Source organism: Rhagoletis pomonella, unplaced genomic scaffold (genome assembly GCF_013731165.1).
Source record: "Rhagoletis pomonella isolate Grant_MI unplaced genomic scaffold, Rhpom_1.0 Rhpom_scaffold_00005, whole genome shotgun sequence".
Taxonomy (NCBI): domain Eukaryota; kingdom Metazoa; phylum Arthropoda; class Insecta; order Diptera; family Tephritidae; genus Rhagoletis; species Rhagoletis pomonella.
In genome coordinates this window covers 42447151-42475089 of record NW_023458559.1, presented here as the reverse complement: position 1 = coordinate 42475089, position 27939 = coordinate 42447151, and the positions used below count along the sequence as shown (strand labels likewise).

Here is a 27939-nt window from a genome sequence, read left to right as displayed (position 1 = left end):
AAAATTTGAAAAGTAAAATGAAAAACGTGCATGAAAGTTGAAACTTAAAGAATAGTTACAAAATATAAGTGCAGAAAGTTTGAACCAAGAAAAAGTGTGGACCGCAGCTTAAAATTAAAATTTTTCGCCGCAGCAAAGAATTGTAAAGCGAAAGAAAATTCTCAAAACTAAAAAAGACAAGTGTCCTAAAAACTACCAAACAAAAAATTGAAGCAAAAGCCAGCAAATAGAAAAAAAAACAACACTAAAAAATCACAAAAAATTTGCAATCTAGCGCACGTTTCCTGCTTTCGCTTAATTGCACTCATACAGCGTTGTGTCAGTGTATGTATGCATGCGTGCGTGTGTGCCTCTATGCATATGACCGCGCTACCGATTGCATTAATTGCCAGCCACTGCATTTACAACATATCTATCAATGAACATAAATAGGCGCATTTGCGAAATTCTACATTTGAATGTTCGCCATTCCAGCACCAATATTAACAAGTGTATAATTTGCATAAAATCTGGAAATTGCCTAAACATTCATATCTAAAACATTACAAAAATTTCGCCCCCTTGCACCATTGCCTTGCTCGCTTGGTCATGTTGATTGAACCGGGTATAAATCACAAGTTTGGAACATTGGCCGCCGCAAATTCGAGCATACCAGCGCATTGGAAAATGGAACCACCAAGAATACCAGCTTTAGCGGGTACGGGTGGTACGCCCACAATACCGCCACCGTGCAATAGTAAGTTGAACAACTAACTAAGGAGTAGATACCTACATAAAATATTTTTTTGTTTTTTTTTAATTTGAGGAGAAAAACTTAGCTGAATGAGGTAGTTGGGGGAAAAATAGTTTTTGTGCACTGCAGAGTTAAATAACTAAATGAATCGGCCAGTTGACTGATTTCCGACGGCGCGGCTGTTGTTTATAAACTAAGGGACATTTTCTCGACTGCCTGCTAAAAATTGACGGCCGACCTTCTTTATCGACTTTTAATCGTTGCCTGTTATATCTAAGCATGTGGGCGACAAATTTGACAGGCAGTCAAAGCACCGGTTGCCTTTAACAGGCAACTTAGTTTAGTTGTAGCGCAACGACATTTTTAAATTAGAACCTCCCTAATTAACGTTTCAAAGTCGTTAACTTAGATACCGAAATAGAGCCCTTTCACTTTCTAAAGACGACGAAAAAAAGTGCAGTGCAGGTATAATTCTGATGAAATTAAAAAAAAAAACATATAGATATGTCTATTTTTATAACTTTAAATAAAACCTTGTTTTATGTTTAAAACATATCATTACTGTCAACTCTCAGTAGTTTTTAAATAAACCAATTATTGCTAAATTAAAACAAATATGACTTTTATTATAAATAATCGCTTTAAACGGAAAGGCGAAATGAAAAACTTGAAAGTTTTCCTGGCTTTGATGGCGTTTTCGTTTCTACAAAAAATGTTGCCTTTTCATTGGCCGGTTCTTAGTGTTTGTGCTGGGAGGGAAATGAGAAAATAAAGTTTTTCGGTACAAACGAGAACGCCATGAGTTTTGCTTCATCTCCTCATTTCATAGAACTGAATACATATGTAAAAATCAATGACTTTTTGAATTGGAAAAAAACTGAGATGTTTCCTCTCGATGTTGTCATCAGAAAGTCCTCAGTACTAATAGCCAAACTACTCATGCATGCCATACTACAAAAACAAAAGCGTAAATGTGTTGGAATTTTTGCCTAAAGTGCTCAGCAATGCCTTGTAGGGTTACCACAGCAACTTCTGTTTGCAATGCTCTGTTATGCTATTCAGCTCTTGTCAGCAGTGACCAGCTGCGATTTTGTTTGCAAATAATTCTTTGACGTTTTCACAATATCACTGGATAAGGGTAAAAACTCCTCAGGTATATCCGTCTAAAATTGTATTGGGCCAATTATGCTACAACTCCACCAAATTGTTGTGCTAGTGGACCTCTTTGAAATCGATGAAGAGGCCTAGTACGTCAGATTGTCAAGATACAGGAGATTCGAAATCTCCATTTTCATAACTTTTACTAGAGCTTTCCGATAAAAATATTAGTTTGAGTAAAAAAAAAAATATTTAATCTAAAAATTTTGAGTTTCATTGAGTTTTAGGAATATTTCAGTGTTTTTCTCCTAATTGGCCAATTTTAATTTATTTTGAAGTATACTTATTCCGAAAAGTTTAATTGTTTGATATTTATATTACTAGTAGGTAGTTTTGGCTTTTTTTAATTGATTCACTGCATCGTCTGATAAATTCGTGCATCTCCTTAATAATGACCTTTTAACTGTAGTTATCCATTCAGAGGCAAACTAAAAACACAGTCCAACAATTTAACCAAAATGTTACTCAATACGTACAAACGCTAACTAATTTGATGGAGGATGTCTCCCAGACCAACTTTTCCGAATACACTACTAATCCAGAGTAGGGTTACCAGATTAATATTTAGCTTGGTAGGACAATTTAAATAAAAAAGCTGGACATTTACTCGAGGTAAGATTCAAAAGGAGGACGCCGGAGAATTTCGTGAGGAAACTTTTGTATTGTATTTTAACCATCTTACTCATACTTTAATGGTCATTTTTGAACCGTTATAAAAACAGCTATAACGGAAGGTCTTTGAAAATGCACTGAGAGGGTTAAAATGTCCCACGAAAATTTTAAGCAGACAATTTTGCAGGGGGTCACCGAAGATGAAAAATTTATACGCATTAGGATAAGTGCGTAAAAAAGCTTAGTTCAACTCAATGTTCACACATTTGACATAGATACATACAATGCGAACACCTACACTTGTGAGCATTAGGGCGAATCGATTTGTATGGAATGCAATTCTTAGATAGCACCTGTTTTTTTGCACATTGAAATTCCCCACGCAAAAATTGAATTTTGGAGGAAGAGAGGTGGAACTTTCACAATGATGTACCTTATTCAACGATCGTGTTAAAAAGTATAGTAAACCTAAACTTTATTACGCATATAAATATATCGGTACATATTTATCTAAATAAACATCAGTGACGGATTTAACGGTTAGCAAAAGAAGCAATGCTGACTGGGCCCCCCAACAGATGGCCCCAGTGTTCTCACCAGCCACTATACGTATATACTAGGGATTTTAATCCCGGGATCCCGGTCTTTTTTAAGTCCCGAAAATCCCGGGACTATTTGCCTGGAATCCCGGGATTTTCTGGATTTGTAATTTACACTGGTGGCAATAATAGAAACGCTTTATGTTGACCAGTTTTGGCTATATTTCTTTTGTTTATTTAATATTTAAATTTTTGTTTTATAAATGTGTAGCTCAATATGCTTATAATACCTTGCGACAGGCAATTGTGCACAAAAAAAAACAATATATTCGCCAAACCAAGGGCCAAATGTAGCAAAATTGCGTTCTTAATTTTTCTCTCTGACGTCAGGATTTTTTAAAACAACTTTGAAATTTGAATGAATGAATAATTAAAAAAATGATTTAAACATTTCAGCGCAATGTACTTAAAAAAATAGTATGGGTATCAAATGAAAGAGTTCTGTAGAGTTGCAACACGTTACAAATTTTGGTGCGTAAGGGACGGGTAGTATTGAAAATACCTTTTGTAATTTTATCCTTGAATATCCTTGAAATTTTGCAATTCTTACTTTTGAAAAAATTATATGGCTAACTTTATTAGCTTAAAAAATTTAATTGAATTAAAGGGCAATTTTAAATTCCTATTTGTCCTTGTGAACCCAAAAAAAGTATTTCATTTGGTACCCATATTTTTGTTTTACATTGCACTGAATTTTTTAAATAAATTTTGGAATTAATCATATCTTTGAAATTATAGTCTTAAAAAAAAAATCATGACGTCAGAGAAATGCCCATTTATATGCAGTTAATTATGTGTGATATGAGGTAGACTTTTATAAAACAATTTAAATTTTGAATAAACAAAAGGAATATGGACAAAACTGGTTGAATTAAAACAAACAAACAAATTTTTTGACGTAATTTTTTTTGCATCCAAGTTTTTTCGACATACCTTAAATTACTTTATCATATATGTACACGCTAACGTATTATTAAATGCATATAAATTTAATTACTGTCTTTCGTTTTGTTACTTATGAAATAATTTTCACTTAAAATAAAACAAAAATACGTTCCAAACCCATTTACTTATTATATATTATATGGTAGAAGAGCTTCTCTAACCATATTGATGCAATTTTTTCATGTTTAGTTGTGGAAACGGGACCGAACCAACGTCATCCCGAAAATCCCGGGATCGTAAAAATTGAAAAAATTAACATCCCTAGTATATACATATACTTATTCACTCGAGCTGGAGTTGTTAAGCAGCACAAAATTAAAATTTACATATCAAAGTTCACATTAAAAAAGCATTGTATCGACAGGCTAAACAGCAAAAACGCCCTATCTCAAATCGCCGCTCATACTGACCGGATATTTCTATCCACGTATTCTCTGGGTAGCAACCAAACCCGTTTGGGGGCGAGCTAAATTGAGAAGGCGTGAAACTTCGTGTGCACTGGGTTTGGGTCCCGTTACGCAAACCCTCCGACTAATGAAAAATAAAAACATACCTGTGATGACACCCCTTCGTTTGATCACGACCAAAGCATACATTTAAAGGGACTATGATTTGAGAGTATGAACGAGAATATCCGTCCCCTTATTTGGAAAGGTGCCTCCGCCCGGCTGGTTGATGTTTTCGGAAAGACAAATGCTGAAATCACCACCATTCAAGAAATGCGATGGACGGGGCAAGGCAAGATAAGCATGGAGCCAGCCGCAACATCGAAACGTCCTATAATCGGCTGAGGCTTATCGACTTCGCCGGGGCCCGGAACATGGTGTTATGTAGTACTAGGTTCCAGCATAAAAAGACCCATCAAGCTACTACATGACTGTCGCCAGATGGAAAAACGAGAAGCCTGATCGACCATGTTTTGATAAACGGAATACATGATTCCAGTGTTATAGACGTATGTACCAGGGTTGTTGCGAATATTCGCATTCGCAACCGCGGAGCTTCCGCATTAATTTTAACATTCGCATTCGCTTTCGCATTCGCAATAATCAATGAGGAGCTTTTGCGAATGCGAATATTTTGCAAGTGGACCGATAAAACATATATATGGCAAAAAAAAATTACATATTGTAGCCAATATTTTTGCCTGTGGGGTCGTAGGAGTATTTGCGTAACAAAACTGGTCAAAAGTCATATTTGACGTACGTCACTGAGAACATAGTCCTTTTAATAATATTTTTTTTCTGTGCTTTAAATACATGCATCTAGATGCTCTAGGAATATTTCTGCATCAAAGTTTGAAAAAAAATGTAGCTTACGTTATTTTGGCGGTTAGGGCTCGATATATTCGTTTGAATAACTTCAAATGGGGCTGTCCTTTCTTTGCTATTTAAAGTCAATGAGTAAGCTCCTTCAATAGTGATTTCCAGTAGAAATGATCAACGTCTAGCTATAAAGAGAATCGATGCTAAAATAAATAAAATGCTATAGGTCTGACCTTTAATTAGATAAGAATTACGTAACTATCTGTTATTCAAATGCTTATAAAAAACGGGGAGCTTTAAAAAAAAAAAAATAACCATATTCTGATCCGATTCGGCTGGCGGCCACGACTTTGAAAACAGAATTTTGTTAAAAAATAATAATCTATTTTCCATATCCACCTATTTAGCTCGCTATAAGCACAAATTTTTCAAAGCAGTCGCAAAAGAAAGTATTAAAAATGAATTACAAAAACTAAAATCGAAAAGTGCTGATAAAGTTACAGGTTCTCCAAATTCTGAAACAACATGACATATGTATCTGGTTTGGCTTGTAAGCGCTGTTTAAACAACGATCTCGCCATTATGCTAGATTCTAATTGTTTTTTTTTTTTTAAATACTTGACATCCGCATTCGCATTCGCGGATGTCTAAAATTCTACATCCGCAACATCCCTACTTTGTACACATCATGTCTCGCAAAGCTACACAATTTATTCCTGATAAGCGAGATAAAACTGTGTTACGCTTTGGTCTTGAAATTAAAAAAAAAACATGTAACTGCTTTGATATTATCTGATAACTACTTCTTTGGTAATTACAGTTTTAGCTGATTTTAAAATACTGTTATTTAATTTATGAGAGAGGCATGGCGTACCTGCAGCGTTTGTGGCTTCTTTTCGTATTTCCTTGACGGCTTCACGGTCAGCCAAAATTACAGTGCATCCATCAGTTTCGCAATGCATTTCCTAACGTCCAGACTCATATTTTTCATTTCTTTTAAGTCGAATTGCCCAAATATCATATTTTTTGCATTTTACGAAAATACCGTCGTCCGATTTTGCCCATTTTCAGTACCAACATACCTTGAATTTCGTACATATCTAAATTTTTTCTCGAGTTATCGTGTATAGGGACAGACATGGCATAATCGACTTCTCTCTTCGCCTGATTGCTGTAGCACCGCGGCCGTCATGTTAAATAAAAAGATCGGCACCGATGGTTTGTAAAAAGTATTCACGGAATTTTCTAAAGCCTTTTTAGAAACGTCGGCGGCTAAACTGATGCAATATGGAAATATGCTCTATCCAAATATCGGACATATGTACATACATACAGTGGGTGACAACACAAAGTTTTTCGCAAAGTTGTTTATGATAATTTTTTTTGTTAATGTTTTATAAAAATATAGTTCATACTAACAAAAATCATGAAAATAAAACTTCAACTCAGGAAAACTCAATAAAGTTCCAAAAATCATGAAAATAAAACTTCAACTCAGGAAAACTCAATAAAGTTGCATACAAACTTTCAACTTTTTAATTAGGTTTTCTAAAAAGATTTTGAGTATACAGTTTTTTAGCCCATTAAATATTTATATTTATATATATATATAATTTATTTATATTTATTTTTAAAACAAACATTATGCGTATTCATCTCACGTCATAAATTGCCGATAAACATGATAAAATTAATTATGAATTTGTATGGAATTTAGATTCATCCAAAAGCTATCAGGTAATATTTTTGAAAAAAGTGATATGTATGTTTATGGGTTTCTTTAATTCTTTTTTTTTTATGGAAAAGTGTTACCTTATAGGTGGCCCCATAGTTGGTTTAAATCCAATTATTGGATCATGAAGAAATTAACGACAATCCTAAATTTGTATACATATGAGAATAAAAGTCGGTTTTGTTTCTTTAATTCTTTTTTTTTTAAGGAAAAGTGTTACCTTATAGGTGGCCCCATAGTTGGTTTAAATCCAATTATTGGATCATGAAGAAATTAACAACAATCCTAAATTTTTATACATATGAGAATAAAAGTCGGTTTTGTTTTTTTGCTTAAAAGTTACTCTTTCTATATTAAGACAAAGATATTGACATTCAACACAATCTTAATAAATTGCCAGACTAACGTAGGAAATTGGTTAAATTTTTTAGATTTTTTTCTAAGTTTTATTTTATACATACACTAGCCCAGTAAAGCTTTCGAACACAGATTTATTTGCAACTCGACCGTTTTTATTTTGTGTTTATATTTCACTATCGAGTATGCAGTTTAATAGCTCTAATAGAGACCCCCCACATATTAATTTTTGATTAATATCTATAATGTACAGAGATCGGCCTGTTACTATTTTATATATGTATATATTATCAATGGGATTCCTTGAGTAGCCCTGTAGTCGGAGCAGAAAGAGAGGCAGGTCGTTGAATTCTTTGGTCTTTGATCACTCAAGCTGGAAAGGTGGGAGGTGCCAAACCCCGTTAATTTTTTTGTACCAGCCTCAAATTAAAATTTCTTTAAAATTTTGTAGAACTTCTAGGGCAGTTAGATAGATAGATATTCCGTTGAGGAATGTACTGCGACCAGGAGATCCATTGTGCCCTTTTGCTCCTTACAGCACCTCGATCAGTCCTAGCTCCCTTAGGAAATCCAGCAGATTGTTACGTGACATCGAGTGGATGTGATTCGGCCGCGGGTTTGGTGACCACTGCGTCTCATTCATGGATTATGTGCTCAGAAGTTTCAGCTGCCCTATCGCAAAAACGGCATGAATCAGTGGACCTGACGCCGAGTTTGTGTTAGTGACTTCTTAATCTGCAATTACCTGTTAAGGTACCTTTGTTCTTTGGGAGGTTAATTAGTTTTTCATATATTTTCCTATTGTATCCCCCAACTAGTTTCTTTGCTTGGCACTGCCCAGTGACTTGAAGTGATAGGAACTGCGATCTTTGATCCTGGACCAAAGATGCCAGCTCCAATGTACTCTGGTGCTTTTGAGCAGTCTGTGTATTAAATTAGAGGATGCAGCTGGGATTAATTCTGGAAGTTAGTATCAGTCCAACTTGCTTTATTTCCTAATTCTATTTTGAAGTTCCTCTAGATGCTAATAACTCTGCCGACATAATTTTGTTTGAATTGTGTTATGGGGGTTTACACACCACCACTCTGTTATTCTTAATGCCCTTTGAATTATGTCATATAGGGTGTTCTCGAACCTTTCTCTTGCTATTTTGACTATGTCATTCGCATACCCCTGGAATCGGATTCCGTTGTCCGATAGCGTTTTCAGGAGCTCGTCTACTACTAAGCTCGGGAGGATTCGAACGGATTTGGTTATCAATAATTTTCTCCATCGCATTTAGAGTAAAGGAGGTCAAGCTAATTGGCCTAAAAGATTTGGCTAGGGAGTAATACTTTCTTCCTATCTTGGGTCTAAACGTTACCGGGGATAAGTCCTCTCCCCATTGTACTAAGGCCGGATAGATACCATCTACACCTGGGAACTTGTACGATTTTCGGGATTTGTAATTTGCACTGATGGCAATAATATAAACTACTTTTCTTGACCAGTATTGGCTATATTTCTTTTTTTTATTTAAGAATTAATATTTTTTTATAAATTTCTAGCTCATTATACATAAAACACCGTGCGATAATCAATTTTACACACAAAAAATCAATATATTCTCGAAACCTTGGGTCAAATATAGTAAAATTGCGTTTTTAGTTTTTCACTCTGACGTCAGTAATTCAAAAATGATTTGAAAAATTCAATAAAATGTGCTTGGAGAAAAAGTATGGATATCAAATTAAAGAGAAAGTTCTGCAGAATTTAAACAAATTAAATTTTTTGGTGCATAAGGACTGGTAAATATTGAAAATGTCCTTTTAAAATTTTATCCATGAAATTTTGCAATATTTGTTTTTGAAAAAATCATATGTTAAAGACTTGTATAAACTCGATAACATCCTCGAATTTCGTCTTTCTAACCTTTTAAGCTTAAAAAATTACCTATTCGCCCTTGTGAATCCAAAAAATTTTAATTTTTTTAATTCCTAAAAAAATATCCTCTTTTATTTGGTACCCATATTTTTTATCTACATTGCATTGAATTTTTTAAATAATTTTTGGAACTAATCATATCTTTAAAATTACAAAGCCATTCAAAAGAAATCCTGGCGTCAGAGAGAAAACATAAAAACGCCAATTGGAATAAAAAAGTAGGTTTCAAACCCATTTATTTATTTTATGGTAAAAGAGATATAATAAATTTTTTTATTTAAGTTGTTGAAAAGAAATGAATATCTAACTCACGGGACTAATACCGGAATCCCGGGATTGTGATAACAACATCCCGAAAAACCCGGGATCGCAAAGAGCGAAAAAATTAACATCCCTAGTGGGACAACATTTTGTGACGGGTGTGACGGGTCACCTTTGAGGACACATATGTAGTTCGTAAGTAAAATGAACACTGCTGATTAGATGTGAATATTTATTATAGTTTTAATAGGGGGACCTCATTTAAAAAACGGGAAACTTAAGAATTTGTTACGTTAAAAATACATATTTTGCTCTGACGGGTGGGACATCCAATGAGCTTTTTTTTGAATGCTTATAACTTCTCGCCGTAAATGTGTTTTCCTTATAGCTTATTATCAGTGTAAAGTTCATGAATTATTCTATCTTTTTGGATAATTATTTTTTGCATTGCCACCTTTAGTTGATGAGGAATGCCTTGAAAACATGATGCAAACATATTACAGTATCTTATATATGTATGCATAATGCATTTATAACACTAAAATAGAGAAAATAGTGAAAAATAAATGGATATTCTACAGATTTACGGTTTTTACAGATTTAAACACAATTTATGTGATTAATTTTTTTATCTGAGGTGTCGTCTTCGTTGGACTGGCGCATATGCTTTTCTTTGTTACATATAATAAACCGAAAGGTTAATGACTTCAGAGAGAGGTACAAAGAGAATCACGATTGTTGTTAGTCGAATCCACTAACAAAGCACGTCCAGGGTTAAAGTGCGTGCCAGATGTGGCAATTGAGAAATTTCAGAAAGCAGTTACATGTGCAGTCACGCCTTGCATGTAAAGTGTCTTTCGGAGGAGTTTTTTTTTTTATTTCCGAAAGACGAATTACAGATTGCTAGTGCTGCAAGAGCAAGTTGAAATATATTTTGTAAATTGATTTGCGCGCTTTTAGTCGTAGTCACACGTTGCAACTTTAATTGCTGAAACTGATTTCCGAAAAGCAACAGAAACGTCTTTTTAGCTGTACACACGTTTAAATAAAATTTCTCGTTCTCAATTGCATGGAAAAGTTGGAAATATTGCCAAGTATGGCAAGCTCTTAACGCATGTCTAGTGAATCAGTAGTACTGATTAAACATTTTATTTATTTTTTTTTTTGTAATTTTTTATTCAAAATTTTTTTTTTTCCGTTTTAATTCCATATTTATTCGACAAAACGTGTCAATTATATGGCGTTATTTGTTTTATTTATACTGTCTACGCTTGTAGGTGTGCATGTAGCGCTGACAGTGTTTAAATCATAATTATAAATGTTGAATTAAGCAGACGAAAACATTTAAGGCAAATTAGGAAAACAATCGAAAAAAGAAATGCTCGTGCAGTCTGCTTATGAATCGCAGCTGTATAAATTTTGAAATTTATTTCAATATGCTATGATGCAGAAGGGCTATGAAGTTAAGCGGGTCGAATTGTGGGAGGCTCGTGTTTCATTGTCGTCAGCGGCCGCTGCGTATGAAGCGAGCAGAGGAGGAGGGTATTTTTTGCTTTATTTAATTTAATTTTGTTTCATGTATTTACACTTTTCCGATGTTTAACGACAAGAAATTAACACTTTTTTACTTAATATAGTTAGTCATGTTAAAACAAAATTAGTAATTCGTCGCAGACACAAACTACAGTGCAAATTAGCGCAACGAAATTTTATTTATTTTTAATTGGCATTACAAATTTGTAGGAACGGTAGAAAGCCAGCTGAAGCGCCTACAAATATTGAGAAATGAGTTGAATTGATTTTGAGCATCGACAATTTTCAATGAGCAAGCACACGCGAGCGCAATTGCCCAATGAAGGTGCTGAAGTTGGTTAAATATTTAGAAGTCACATTTTTTTTAAATTTATATCTATATTTTTGGTGACGGTGCATAGTCCTAAAACTCTAATTGTCAATTTTATCTTATAATTACAGTCGGCCTGCCGCCATCTGTGCAAATACCAGGCGCTGCAATTTTCGGTGCTGGCGGTTCACCATCGCCGACCACTTTGAATGCGCTAATGTCACAGCAACGTCTACTGGAGCTTTCACGTTTCGGCGGTCTACGCGGCTACGATATCGCTCAGCATATGTTGTCGCAGCAGGGTGCTGTCTCGAAGCTATTAGGTGAGTTGCGAATATTTGCGTTTAACCTATTTTGTGTTTGGGAAGCACCAAAGCTTAGTCTTCGGATTTGCCGAGAAAAGAAATTTTTTTATTATTATTATTTTTTATTGCAAAGTTTTATAGAAAGGGTTATTTTACGCTATAATCGCGAATTCGGTCGAGTTCGACGAAGTTCGTAAGAAGTTCCTTTTTCCTCTAGCTGACGTACATATGACGCTTTCCTCTTCCACCCCCACAACCTACATGCACTCCGCCGCGAATTTTCAGATCGATCATATACTACGTTTATGCGCATGCATAAGTCGCTTTAATTCATTTCGCCACGATTCAAAACATATGTATAAACTGAATTTCAATTCGCTTTGAAAGAGCGAAGTGTTTTGGCTCACACTCCATTTCAAATCGGTAGTTGATTTCTCCAGACAGTTAGAAAGAGTGTATAAACACCGCTCTCACTCAAAGCGAATTGGAGATCAGCTGTTCCGCTCAAATTCCAAATGATCGCATCAGTATTTAAAAGCTGATTAATAATAATCGTTCTTTTTCTTTGCCACGATTTTATAATGCCGAATAAAACTAGATTTTTATCACTTTCCATTATGTTAACTTATAAAATGTCAAATGAAAACAGCTTATTTTGTTTGCTTTTGAAGACGGTTACTTTGATGTCGATATAAAGCCGTAAGTATAAACACTAGAGCGAAATGTGTACGGTGTCAATCCGCTTTCAATTAAGTCGATTATTCTGTGCGTATAAACGTAGTAATACACAGCTTTTACAACGTATGTCATTGTGACATTTAGGAGCAAACTATCGACAAAATATTTACTTTCGTAAGACAATTGCCAATTCTGGAAACCATCTTGAAAACATGTTTCTGTCTTTCGAAATACGAATTGTAAAATCTGCTAACGAGGAGGTCTTAGCGTTATGCTGTTCGCCTTTTAGCAATCAGATTTTTATAAACAATAACAATTATCTAATAAATAAAAGAAAATTTAATTAAAAAAGAGAAAAATAAAATAAAAGGAAACTATAAATGAAATGAAATTAAAAGAAGTAGTTCTTTTTGAAATCAATTAAAAAAAAATTAAAATTAACAAGTAAGAAAGTCTAAGTTCGGGCGGAGCCGAACATTAAATACCCGGCGCAAGTATTAAATATATGTTCTTTCACCCTTCCGAAACCTTCCGCTAGATGGTAAGCCGAGGTGTATCTATTTTGAGTAAATTAGCGTCCTTCAATTTCGAAATATTGAAGTTTCAAGCATTTCTTAAATTTACCGTTATATGAGAATCGGCCGTTATTTTAGTCCGATTTCAATAATTTTCAACGTTTTGCTTACACGTGGCAAGTACAATAACCATACCGAGTTTGGTACAAATTGGTAGAACGGTTACCGATATACTTATATGTGATCATAAGTGGGCGGTGCCACGCCCATTTTCCAAAATTTTACCATAAACGTATTTCTTGGTAAAGAATTGTTGCAAGCATCAATTTTGAATAAATTAGCTTCAATATTTAATGATTTATCGAAGATTTTGTATTTCCCTAAATTACCGTTATATGGGATGTGGGCGTGGTTACGCCCATTTTCCAAAAATTTATAATATTCTTATTTTTCGTCTAAAAATTATTGTAATATCAATTTTGAGTGAATTATCTTCAGTAGTTACTAAAATATCGCAGTTTTCGTATTTCTGGAAAATACCGTTATATGGGAAGTGGGCGTGGTTAAAGTCCGATTTCGCCCATTTTCAACACCAACCTACCTTGGATTAAGGGAAGCCCACATACCAAATTTCGTTGAGATATCTCAATTTTTGCTCGAGTTATCGTGTACACGGACGGACGGACAGACGGGCAGACGGACGGACAGACAGACATGGCTTAATCGATTTCTTTTTTCATCCTGATCATTTATGTATACATTTGTCTATATCTATCTCGATTCGTTTTGGCTGTTACAAACAACCGTTATGTGAACAAAATTAATATACCCTTGTGCACAAGTGCACTCGGGTATAAAAAGAAAATAGGAGATATGTACTTAAAAATTTGATTAATCTCAAAATTTTTTATTCTTAAACAAAACCTAAAAACTAAAGCAAAATCCAATTAAATTGAATAAAAACAAATTAAATTAACAAAGGAAAAATAAATGAAATATATATTTTTTAAATAAAATGAAATTAAAACACATATTTTTCTTTTTTAATTAATAACATTTAAAAATGATAAGAAAATTAAACCAAAAAAAAGTAAATGAAATCAGAAATTCTTATTTAAAAAATTAAAAGAAAGTTAAACTAAGAAAAAAAATTAAATTAAAGAAGAAAAAATACATAAAACAAGTTTATAAAAATTAAAAAAAAATATATTTTTCTTTTTCAAACAATAATTTTAACATGAAATTTTGAAGCAAAAAACAATACCGACTCGGTTAACGTGGTCGAAAGTTATGCAGTAACATACATAGAAAAAAAAAATATTCCGACGAACTGGTAACCTTCTCCTTTTTGTGAAGTCGGTTAAAAATAAAAAGAAAGTTAAATTAAAACGGAAAATATGTAAGCTATAAAAAAAAGAAAATTCTGCTGCCCAAGGCCTTAATCTCGGATCACTGTGTTTGCTGACTCGGCCATTACGAATATTCGAGCGAGGCGATCCTAAATGATATATATGAGCTTTCTCTCAAAATATCTGAATGAGTGAGCTTTTTTCAACCCCATTTGTGCTATAAAAAAACAAAAACTAAAAGCTCTCTCTGGTCGTTGTTGCTCTATATCGGTGATGGGCACTACTTTCCCCGCGGGCAAAGCTTTTTTAAGCTTTCTATTCATTTGTATAGAAAGCTTAAAATAGCTTCATTTGTATAGAAAGCTTAAAAGAGCTTTGCCCATGCAGAAAAGCAGCGCCCATCAGCGCTTTTACCCTATTTGCGATTATATAAATTCCACATAAGGCTGGCGCAGGTGTTGAGCATTACTGCTCTGTAGCAACGATGATCAGATAAATCGGTCAAGATCAAAGAGAACTTTTACTTTTAGCGCGACTCTGTAAAATCAATGAAAAGCTTTAAAAACCTCCTATCGTGGGATATGTTCTGTTCGTGACTGTGATGCCTAAAACATAACCGGAGCTTTTTAAGCTCTTTTTAGACAGCTAAAGCTTTTTAGGCTTTCTATAAATTTTAAATTAGTAAATGTACATAAAAACTCTCTGGTCGTCAATTATATAAAACACAGAAAGGTGCAAGCTTTTGTTTTTGAATCAGTTTTAATACTAGTTTTCAAAACTCACACTGACTAAAGATTTTGGTATAGTGATGACGTGACCATATTTATGAGAGCTGAATATGGTACAAAAAATAATTTTGAAAATTTTTTCTACAGCATCTTACAGATCTTAAAGCCTTCTTTGTTAAAAAAAAAACGTTAAATTTGAGTATAATAAAGTGCACTTTTAAGTCGCTAAGGCTTACCATTCATTTTTGGCAATTTTTGTTTTGGCGGTGTTACGTATTTTTTCATACTAAATAAGTATGTCCGACCATTTTTTTGAAAGAGAAGCAAATGAGCAGAACTTTTCACTCGCCCTTTATTATACTCAATTTTAGTGAGTTACATAATTTCAAACCACATTTTTTTTCAACGATTCTAATTAAAAAGTTTGAAATTTTTGTGAAACATTGCAGAATTAATTTGTATAGTCTTTGCACAAAGTTGGAAATTTGGTATTACATATATGGTTTTTGTTGGGAATAGAGCTTAACTTTCATAAAATAAATAATATACATTAAAAAAAACTAAGCCAAAACTTACTAAAATGCTGAGTCCTAATTTCTATTTTGGTCACTGTATTTATTCCTCGATTCGAATCACAGGTATTCAGATTAGAAACTGTTTATGGAGAAAATCATGATCATATACCAACATCACTTGACCGGACGGATGGTCTCCGTATGTAGGAGGAGTGAAATAGTGTGAACAATTCATGCGTAGTCATGAATTTCCACAAATAAATTCAAATTCTACGTACGTACGCGAATACACAGAAGCTCGATTACCACTAATGCTTTAAAACTGTTCCATTAATGCATATTTGTATGTTTGAAACATTTTAATACAGCCACATGCATACTGCAGTAGTACAAGTGTATGGTTGGAGTACGCATACGCTCTGAGAAACCACACGTATTAAATAAAAATTAGGTAAGGCCATTTATACTGGAATGTATAAACAGCCGCAAGTTTATGCCACCAACAGCGATGTCGTATGCAAAAAATTTCTATTGAGCGGTCTATCGGTGCCAGTTAGTAAACACACGTGGTAGTTCCGACTGAAAGTAGCAAAATAAATAAATATTTAGCTATTTAGGTAAATAAATAAATATTTAAGAGTTTTGTGAATGACACCAAATGTATTGACGGTAGCTTAGGAGGTGTTTACTACTGGCGAATATTCAAATACTGTACGCAATTCACTATACTTGCACACAAATAATATAAGTTTAAGTAAATATTTTGGCTCACTGCACACTTTCTTGTTGAAAGTAAAGTGAATGTGTCTTTAATTCTTATTAGATACATACACACTTCGTCAAAGAATGAACTGTAGGCGTAGGTGAAAGCAGTCATGGTACATACTTTTTTGAAAAATCTCCACTCAACAAGAAAAAACTACACTCATTAAAATGTTTCCCGACAATATTCCTTCCAATTTTTATCAAATAATTTGTTATAACATCAAAAGAAAACCGGAAAAAGTTTGACTACATGAAAAACCGCTTCTCTTAAAAATACAATCGCCGTTCGCAGTCGGCGTAAAACTGTAGGGCCCTTCCCTTTGTGTGACAACATCAAGGCGGACGCCACAAACTGGAGGAGAAGCTCGACCAAACATCAAAAGAAAACCGTAAAATGTTTGACTAAACCTGAAAATGCAATAAAATTATTTTGACTTTGACCTTGGGATGACCTTCGCATGACCTCTAAATGACCTTGAGAATTCAAGGACCCCCATATTCGGATTCAGCCACAACAAAACAATTTTTTTTTATTGAATACATTTTTTGTCCTGTTTGACCCTCAAATGACCTCGAAGCTGACATTATGGATGTTACCGGACCTCGGATTCGCATTCAGCATGTCGAAAAACAGAGGGATATATAGGTTTGGTTTAATATGCATAACCTTTTTTTGTAAACCTGTGTAATCTATAAAAAGCTGTCGTTCTTTTCCCGACACTAATTTTTTTCTAATAAAATCCCTATGGGCAGGGAATTTTCCCTACATGTACAAACACTAGGTGAAAGCAAATTTGGACCGGATCAAACCTTTACCCTGCGACAATGATGCAATTAAATAGACCAAACAAACAAACCTTAAACGCATATAGCTTTCTTACAAAATATATCGTTCCAGGCCGTTTGTTAGTGACTCAGAAGCAAAATTTAACTACATAAGACTCTTCTGTTTAGCCATCTTCTATAGAGATTGGAGGTATTCCAGTTCATTCTCTCATCATCTTTGCCAATCATATCGGCTATAACCTCAGCCTAAAAACCACAGCAGTATTCGAGTATTCAAATGACTAGGTCAAAGTAGCCAAGTATACCAATCGCACAATGTCCTGTCACAACCCCCACCACTAGCGAGATCTGAGGCTTTTCAACCGTAAGGAACTCCTTTGACTGACCCGGCCCTCCCCAGAAGTACTCCGACGCCATTGATAGAGAGAGCCGAGATTCCTTTACTGATTTTGAGCGCACCGTCATAGCGTTTAGGACCCTAACAGACGTCACATTCTTTAGCAGTGAGTCTACCGCTTTCTTGATGGCAGCTATTTACATCTGGAAACGTACTGCAGAAGTCCGGGTCCGGAAGTTTGAGCATAGTTTTTATGGAGAGTTCCCGACAGAAGACAGCTCCAACAACCCTGCCTCCACGCTTTGATCCGTCCGTGTATAAGTTTACCGCCCCCGCCCTACCCAGTCCTCTCTTGAGGCATTGTAGTTGTAGTTCATTTATACTTTTTTTTTTAATTTTAATTATATTTTATAGAAGTATAGGTTGCCCTTTGACTAAACACATACAAAAGTTTGCAATGTTTGTGCAATTTTGTTTTTTTTTTTTGATTTGACGAAGATTTTTGACGAAGTTTGCTCGACGATTTTTTTATATGGAGAAAATGAGCAAAACTTGCGAATAAAAAAATTTTTCCAAAATCAACGGCAAGTACTAAAATTGAAGGGGATACTAGAAATCTAATTCAAATTAAAAAAATATTTGAACTTAGATTTGTATGGTTTTTGTTAAAGAATAAACTGTACTTTTATAAATGAATAATCAAAATTGAAATGTAATAAATTAAATTGTCAAATCTTGTTTATATGCTAAATATATGATATAAAGTTTCACAGATTTTGGTAGGATATATTAAAATACACCTTCACTAAAAATATGAAATTGTTAGTATCAAAAACAACGGACTTATATGCCACTTTTAAAAAGGCCGAATCTGCTTTTGATTTAATTTTTTAATGTTTTTTGCTTCTCCTCTAAAATATAAAACTTAATGGTTAGGACCTTTGTAAATTAAGGCAAGGATGTGTTTCATTTAGACTTTTCCTGGACTTGCCGAAAATAAAAACATATCGTCGATGTTTTTGCAAAACCGCCCATCGCCCAGTTGCAAAACCGCCTATCTTATTGCATTAAAATTTTACAGGAGTGCGAAAAAACGATTTATTCTTTGAATTGAATTATTCTATGCCTTGAAAGGCGGTATTTTCTCTAGCTATTATTTTACAAATCTGTTGTTGTTGTTTTAATAACGATTTAACGATTTTTATGCATAAATCTCGATGCCTGGAGTTCAATTCATTTTTGCCACAACGGCGATTTAGGCGGTTTTGCAACTGGTCGATGCTAAGTACTACACAGTATTAAAATTAATTTTACTATCTAAATACTCGGATACTTCAGTGCGCCCCTGGTGTATAAATATGTACATACAACAACATTAATTTGTGCGATTGCAACAATAAGTGCCACAGAACTGCCACTCATTTTGTGTGCATGCAATAAGCAACAGCAACAATAACAAAGTAATTTTATTGTACAACACCAATAAGTGCGCTATGCAACGCTGCACATAACAACAACAACAACAACAACAGAAACTTTAATATATGATGCATATCGTATGTATGTATATACTCGTACATATGCATGTGGTTGGCAGCGCTTGATGCTCGGCTTCCGTCGCTATCTGTCAGTAGCGCCTTGTATGTAGGTACAAATATTCGGCCCGCCGATTGCAAATTGCTGATAAAGCTATTATATTCACATAAGTGCCACACATACACATTTATTTAAACAAATGGCTCCATATATTTATGTATGTGTGTATGTACATATGTATGTATGTAGTAACTTTATAAGCATGATAAAGATCATTGTGGCGGCAAATCGGTAGCCAGGTAACTCATACGCCGACGAGTCGTACGCTGCGAGTTACTAAGTCAGCAAGGAAGCAAACAAGCTAAGTAGCAGTGCGAAGCGTTTCGCCAAGTAAAAAATGATTGATAAAGTCGCAGACACATTTGGAAAGGGTTCCCAGTGGCACTCTTCGTGTTGTTGTTGCTGTTGATGTTGGTGTCTGTGCATCCGTTACTGCTGCGCATTTTGTCACAGCCAACACATCGGGGAGTTGATATGGTGATAAATATTTATTTAAAGAGCGCGCTAATTGCATTTTTTTATGATTGCGAGTAAAATTGTGAATTGTGCGCTTGTGGCGTTTACTTAGTTGAATTGAGTTGCGCTGCATAGGGGCAGGTCTTGAGCGGAGGCAACGTATGAGGCATTTGCTGCCTGCCTGTGTTGACGTATCCTGTTAGGCTGCCTGTGTGTTTGAACGCATGCGCAGTTGCATACATACATACATAAACGCGCACTTAAAGCACTTTTCTAGGCATATCTGCGCATCACTTCCTTTATGTGGCATGCCTCCTATCATTTTTCTGTATAACATTTCTTTGCAATTTTATTTCTTTATCTTCAATTACTGATATATTAATAATTAATTTTTTTTTTGCTGATGTTTTTTCTTTCTTTATTCTTGCGCCCATTTTAGGTTCACTGCGTCCACCTGGTCTAATTGGTGGCTCCAAGCCAAAAGTTGCTACACCAACAGTTGTCTCAAAGATCGAACAGTATAAGCGGGAGAATCCAACAATATTCGCATGGGAAATACGTGAACGGTTGATATCGGAAGGTATGTATAAAAATATTTGATATGAGTAAAATATATACCTATGTATGTGTGTATGTACATATATAAAAATGTAGATTGCCTGTTAGGTGCAACCTCATAAACACCAATTAGAATGCAGCGCTGATTAAATGTATAATAAAACAGATATGCAACACATTGCCTCTACGCACATATGTATGTACATTAGAGTGGTCCAAAAATATATAGGAAAATCACTTTTTTTAATTTTTCTTGCTACCACCCCCCAGAACTGAAGAATATCAAAAATTAGGAGACACATATATTTTTGTTTTGAAATCGGTAATATTTATCCGTGCCGCCGGGGTTTTGAATTTTCCCATGCATCTTACATGGAGAAAATATACTTTTTCGTAAAATTGCTATAAAATCGTTAAACATAAATACTTTTTGATCGAATATGGCCATTTCCCTTCAGAAGTCTTCGAAAGTTTTTTCATTTAAACTGAAAGCGTTTGAAGAGATTCAAAAACATTTTTGTACGGGGTTGCCACCATTCTAAAAATCACAACAACGGCTATACAAATTTTAAGCATACTTAATACCACGATATGCGTATCAATAGGAAGGTTTATGTACTCACAGAAAAGGTCTCTAAACAATCGAACTTTAGTTAACATATATTTTTGGATAGGGTTGCCATATATCTAATAAAAAAGTTTTTACATCATGCTACATGCGGTTAAGTAAAATATGATTTTCAAAGAAAATGTGTTAAAATAAGCTTTAGCCCCTACATATTTCTGAATAGAGTTGCCGCCTATCAAAAAAATTAAAATGAGTGCGATGAATCGTCGCTACTACTGTCAAACTATCGAATGTGCAGAAATGCATATTGCATCATTTCACTTAACTTACGTAATTACCTCATCTTAGTTAACAGATGGGTGGCAACCTTGTTTAAAAACATGCAAGTCTAAAGCATATGCGTACACCTTTCGTTTTGATGATTTTATTGACCTTTAAATAATTAATATTTTAAAATATCTGGCAACCTTCTATTTTAAATTTTTTTATAACAAACTTACAGAAAATATCGAGTAGAATGCAAAAAAGAAGTAAAAAATTTTACGAAAAAATGTATTTTTCCCATGTAAAATACATGGGAAACTTCAAAACCCCGGCGGCATGGGTAAATATTAATCGATTGCAAAATAAAAAAACGTGTCTAATTATTTTTGATATTCTTCAGATCTGGAGGTGTGGCTGGAGGAATTTGTTTTGGACCACCCTAATGTACATGTGTAGATACATATATATAACACTGTATATGGCATTGTAGTAGCTTCCCTGCAGGAAACTTTAAGTTATCATGAAGTTGATTATGAAGGAAGTAAAAGCCACTATTATCTGTGTATTTTCTTTGAGTCAATGGTGGTTACCTCTGCATTGCATGTCAACTAACTTGTGATCAACTACTTTTTGGCATAAAACATAAATAAGAAAGGCAATATTTAATAGTATTTGTTCACATATGCTGCTGTAGGTGGTTCCATATTGGAAATCCGTCAGACATAACTTAAAAGTGATTATATAAAATTTCGATCCTTCCTTTTGTTTGTCCTGAACTCGAAAAAGTATTTGTGAAGTGAAGAAGAAAAGTGTATTCAAAGTAAAATTTGTATGAGGATATCTAAATAGTAACTTGTTAAAGGAAAACAAACTCCCGATTGGATCTGCTTGACTTCTGCAATACTTTTCAACTAGTTTCAAGTTAGGCTTTTGTAGGTAACTATTAATAATATATTATATCGAAATCCCGCCAAAAATCTATCTACAAGGATGTTATTTTTTATCAATTCGTAATTTTTTTCTGCAGGGTGATTGCAAGCTTTTTCTCAAGCGTGTATGTTGTGTGTGTGTGTGTACCTTCGCACGCTGTTGGCTTCATTTAAGTCATTAGAGATTTTAATCCGATACTGTTTGTTTGCGCGTTGCTCGTCACTTGATTGATTGCCCATCTGGGCTAATGATGGCTTAAGTCAGCTGAAAGCGGCTTCTTTACTTGAAAGTTAGCGAGTGAGCGAGTGCATTGATAGATAAGCAGTCGGCTTGATGCAAAGCAATTTAATAACTCATAAAATGCCTTAAAAGCGTATTAATTCATTCTACTTCTTCTACATAAATATACACTTATGTGTACATATGTAACTACATACATACATAACTGATGTATTGCGCCGTAAGTCAAGCTTAAGCTAGTGAAGCATTTAATTCTGTAAAATTGTTCACAGATGAACTGATATCTATTCTACCATAAATCTCATAAATCTCAATGTTTCGATAAATGCGTTAAGATATGTATGTACATATGTATGTATGTATGCAAGTAGAGCTAAATATGTGAAAGTTCATCTCTTTATGAGCAGCGATTTCTTAATGTAAGAGCTTTTAAACTTCCACTGGATGTTTCTAATGTAGAGATGCAACGGATAGTGATTTGGCTGGATAACGGATATCCGGCGAACTTCGTGCCCGGTTGACTGAATATCTGGCGGCGGAATAACAAGTCGATTGTCTTGTTGTTACCAAAATAAATATATTTTTAATTCGACAGAATACAGTACGTCTACGAAACTGGAGACGTTCCGGAAAGCTTTCTATAAGTATAACCCTGAGCTTCAGAATCGTTAATTTTTTGATTTAATTGATTTATTAAACCACGTTGAACGAAAACAGTAAATGACAAGTTCGACACTTTGGTAATCTTTCACAATAGATAATCTGAGCGCTCTATGAGTAAATTCCAAGTCTTTTCCAAGTTTTCGGACTACCGAATTCTACGAGCATCTCCTTTTTTGGATGACGGGTACATATGGGTATAAGTAATATTTAAGACAGGCGGCAGCTCTATAGAAAGTTTCCAAATTGTTTATTGAAAAATTTGAACACTAATTTATCAACAAGTTTTCGAATTCATAACCATTTATTTGTATGTATATTCCCCTGACAGCCGTTTGCACAAATACCACTGCTCCGTCGGTCTCTTCCATCAATCGTATACTGCGCAATCGCGCCGCCGAGCGTGTGGCTAGTGAATTTGCTCGCACCGCTGCCTATAGCCTCTATCCACCACATCCTTATGGCGGCTTCACTTGGCATCCCTCGGCTGCGGCGGCAGCGGCAGCAGCGAACGCCCCAACAGCTGCACATTTTTGGCCCACACAAGCGACAGGGCCAACGCTTACTACGCTCCCACCATCCGGAGGCGGCGGTAGTGGTGGTGGGTGTGGTAGTAGTGCTGGCAGCGCTGCAGCTAGTGGTCTGCTAACAAGCAATAATCGTGCAATATCGCCCGGATCAGGTAGTCGTGACACTCTAGAATCGCCGGATGATAGTCGGCATGTGGATTCAGATTACTTGGATGATGATGATGAGCCAAAATTTCGCCGCAATCGCACTACGTTTAGTCCGGAGCAATTGGAAGAGCTGGAGAAGGAGTTCGATAAGAGTCATTATCCTTGCGTGAGCACGCGCGAGCGCTTGTCTAGCCGAACGTCGTTGAGTGAGGCGCGAGTGCAAGTAAGTAGCGTAGCAATCTTAATTTCAAGTGCTCCCTTTAGGTGTATGGTACTGAAAATATTTATGTATATACATTAGGGCGGAGTAATTTGTTCAGAGTAAAATTTTTGTAGAAGGTGTATAGCAAAGTAAAATTCTACTATTAGTTCTCAGCAAAAATGGCGAACAAATTATATATCAAACATGACGTTTGACCCTCCCAATTTTCAAAAGAAAAAACAGTGTATTACATAATAAAACACAAATTTTGGAAAAGAAAAATTAATTTCGGCCAGAAAAAATTATAACACACTAATTTTTCTTTTAAAAATTGGGAGGGTCAAACGTCATTTCTGGTATATGGTTTATTCAGTATTTATCTTTGGAATGGAGCGTAGAATTCGAATATGCTATACACTTTTTTCGGAATTTATTTTAATCCGCCCTAATATACATATTTCTAAGTTTTGAATATGAATGAGCGTTCCGCTTACATCCACACTAACGTCCATATGCATAATCATATCTAATGTATTCTATATCCATATCCATATGCACAAGCATACATATCCATGTAGATACATATCCATTTATGAGTTCATATTCATATCCATATACATATGTATAAACATATCCATATCCGTATCCATATCCATATCTATATCCATATCCACATCCATACCAATATCCATTCCCATATCCATATCCATGTTCATAGATATCCATATCCACAGCTATACCCATATCCATTTCGATATGCATAACTTTATGCCTATCCATATTCATTTTCATACCATATATGTACATATCAATATCCATATCCATATCGATCCCCATTTCCATATCCATATCCGTATCCACATCCATATCCATATCCATATCCATATCCATATCATTATCGATATCTATTTCCATATCCATATCTTTATCCATATCCGTATCTTTATATATCCGTTCCATATCCAAAATTATCTGAATGGAAAGTTCCACTGGTGTAGCGTGTCCCTACTTTCGTTTTCATTTTGCTTGAATATTTTTTAACCGTTCTTTAATTTTTATTTGCTTCACTCAATCACTCAATCACTCATTGCAACTTTTTGTTCTTTTATCCGCTGCTTGCGCATTCAATAGTCGCGTTTATTTTTGAACTAACCACATCGTCCTTTCCGCATTGATCAATTCAGGTTTGGTTTTCCAACAGAAGGGCGAAGTGGCGCCGCCATCAGCGCATGAATCTACTGAAGCAGCGCTCCAGCCCCTCCGGCCATCCACACGTTCCGCATTCACAGCCGTCGCCCGAAAGCAACAACAACAACAACAACACCTACAGCAGCAACAACAACAGCCTCAATCACAGTCACAGCCACAGCCATGTATCATCAGCGACAATGGGCGTGGCCGCTTCACCGACCTCCAGTTGTCACAGCAACAGCAACGCCTCTACCTGTGCGGCCAACGACCAACAATCAGGGCATCACCATTACTCGATTGGCGGCAGTCACATGGCGGCGACAGCAGCAAGTTCTCAAGGGAGCGAATTGGAATTTCGACCGCTCGGACACCATTTCACGCACCATGCCGCCCATCCGGCGAACAGTACTGCTGCGACAATGTTGCTCAATCATTACAGCCAACAACAGCAGCACCACCACCAACAACAACAACAGAAGCAGCAACAATTGGCCGCCAAGGCGCATTATACGGCGACAGGCGGTCAGCTGCAACACGCAGCGGCGGAGGTGAACATGGAGACAGCGGCAGCTGCGGCGGCGGCGGCGGCACAGCAACAGCATCCGCAGCACTTAGCCGCCACGCTAGCGGCCAGTATAGCGACATCACAACAACAACAGCAGCATCAGCAACAGCAACAGCAACAACACAGCCCATCGCCCACAGCATCAGCGCCATTATCCATGGGCGGTGAGCATAGCGCCTTCCGCTCGCTAGTTGGTTCGCCCTCTGCGGCGGCATTTGCGCACTTAGTGCGGCAATATGCAGTGGCGGCGACATTATCGGCAAATGTCGCTAGCATGGGTGGCGCGACGGATGAACTCAAGCAGCAGCAACAACAACAACAACAACAGCTGGTGACTGTGGATGATTCCTCCGAGGATTCGGAAGAGGAGATCAATGTGCATGACGATTCTGAAGATGAAGTGGAGGTACTGCGACGTACGACGCGCGGCGGTGCTGTCCAGCAAAATGTTGGCTACAGCGGCAATAATAACAACAATAATGGCAATAGCGCAAGTGTCGCTGACAACAACAATCAAGGTAACGAAATGTTATCGCTAAGCGGCAAAGCGCCTCTACAGCTTACCAAGCATGACCGTTGAGCGGCCGTTTTGAAACGCATAGCGGCGAGTAGCATTCTACAAATTTATGAATATGTATGAGTGTACATAATCGCGTGAAGCAGGGCGTTACGCGCACGGATTGCATTTCAACTAAATTTGACAAACCTGACTCGAGGCGCGCTTGTGATTGACATCGGTCCGTCCGTTACTTAGTTGTAGCTGGCGCATGCGCAATGCACGAAGCGTGAGCGTAACTACATGCTGGCCCCGTATATGTAAGTATGCCGCGCCGCTATAAACGTCTGTGTTTGAGACAAGTCGCCGCCGCCGCTTCTGTCGTTCGCGCGCTAGTCGTGTCTCGTCGCTTAATTATGAAAGAAACTTGAAACTTGGCGGACAACAACAGATACTTTGTACTTAGCGCTGCAATGGTAAGCCAAACAAAACTAAATAAAATAAAAAACAACTATTCTAATGAGCTTGTTCGCTTAGCAAAATTACTACAACAGCAAAAAAATAAATACATAATTTTAAACCAAAGTAATTAACAAAATCGTATAATACTACAGTAGCGACAACGAGCGTGCGCTTGCTATTTAACATAAACAAGCAACAACAACAACTTTGAAATACTACACAAATTGTTGCACTCGCCGGCTGGGCATATGTAAGTGTACGAGTATATATATATATAGATGTACATACATAAATAGAGTAGCTAAAAGAAAAAAAAATTAGAAAAGAAATAGCTTATTTTATTGAAAACCAAATAAAAAATACAAAAATATGAATTATTGTCGCAAAATAAAATTAAAATTCTAAGCGATGCATAAGTAAAAGTGTTTGTAAACAAATTCTTGCAAAATAATACATACAAACATATCTAACCTGCTTGATAATATCCATAAAAATATATACATATGTATTTGCCTTAGGGTGCATCATTCTCCACACAAATAAAAAAGGTTTTTGTTTTTCCATCAGAATAATTAAGTTTATTACATTTTAAAACTTACGCCAAAATATGCCGGAAAATCTTAACATTACGTGAGCTGGGCCGATTTGAAAATAGCTGCAAAAATCGTTTTTTTCATAAATAAATTTTAAAAATATTTTCACCACAAATCATCTCCGATGATAGAAAATGTACTTACGTGAGCTGGACCGATTTGAAAATGCTTTCAAAAATCGATTTTTTTTGAATAAAAAAAATTTGTTTTTAAAAATTCACAGTTGTTAAAAAATTTTAGGCTTATTAACGGAATCAAACCGGTCCAGCTTAATTAAATCAATCTTAATATTTCTCCAAAAAATTTTGACGAAAGTATTAAAATACCACAATTTTTTTTGGTGAGGTACCCTAATGTACATACACATATTTGTAAATAATTATAATTCTAAATTTACAATTTTTAAATCACTTTAATCACTGCAGAAGGCCACAAATGACAATTTTACAGGATAAGCAAAAGCTCTCAAAATTAAGCGAAGTGCACATTTTCAATAAAAAAAAACAATATATAATACAATTTTTTCTAGAACTTAAAGTTTTTAAATTTTCTCTAAATTTCTGCTTGCTTGCCACCGATTAAGAAAATTACAATTGAATTGGTATAAAATATCTACTGACATAACATTTTCTGTTCAGTTTTGAATATTTTGCAAATACATATAAGTTTTTAAAATGATTTTGATCACCTAAATAGGTGGCAACTCTATTAAAAAATACATTTATATTAAATAATTCTATAATATTTTTTTTGTGATTACCACATTTTTATATTTCATATGCCCAAGTTGCTTAATTCACTTTGATAGGTGGCAGCCCTATTCCCAGCGTGAGGTTTCCAAAATATCTTTTCCAACCATAATGGTACAATATAGTTAGAGAAAAGTATGGCGTACCATTCTATTCGACTCTTTCGCATGGCTATGGGTATGTGATTTTGTAAATTCTTAAACTATAGAAAAACTGCTAAAGTCACATAGACGACTTTGTCAAAGATTCATAAAAATATAAATATATTCAAATGTATCTCGAAGTATAATTAATTAATAAGTATACATTAGGGCGAGTCAATTTA

At 35.3% G+C, this 27939-nt stretch overlaps 1 protein-coding gene across 1 annotated transcript; it reads left to right on the top strand.

The window, feature by feature from the left end:
• Positions 1 to 528: 528 nt before the first annotated feature.
• Positions 529 to 26582, top strand: LOC118739898 (box A-binding factor-like). The gene is made up of 5 exons (XM_036471396.1): positions 529 to 736; positions 11561 to 11752; positions 19899 to 20039; positions 23011 to 23579; positions 24743 to 26582. Exons 1-5 carry the CDS (start codon positions 589 to 591, stop codon positions 25892 to 25894), a joined length of 2202 nt encoding a protein of 733 aa, XP_036327289.1. The 5' UTR covers positions 529 to 588; the 3' UTR covers positions 25895 to 26582.
• Positions 26583 to 27939: the final 1357 nt, after the last annotated feature.

Excerpts from the sequence above, each read along its gene's own strand:
- LOC118739898 (XM_036471396.1), top strand. The coding sequence starts at position 589 with ATGTTGATTGAACCGGGTATAAATCACAAGTTTGGAACATTGGCCGCC. Across the intron at positions 11,753-19,898 it reads TGCTGTCTCGAAGCTATTAG|GTTCACTGCGTCCACCTGGT; the intron begins GTGAGTTGCGAA and ends CGCCCATTTTAG. Across the intron at positions 20,040-23,010 it reads TGAACGGTTGATATCGGAAG|CCGTTTGCACAAATACCACT; the intron begins GTATGTATAAAA and ends TTCCCCTGACAG.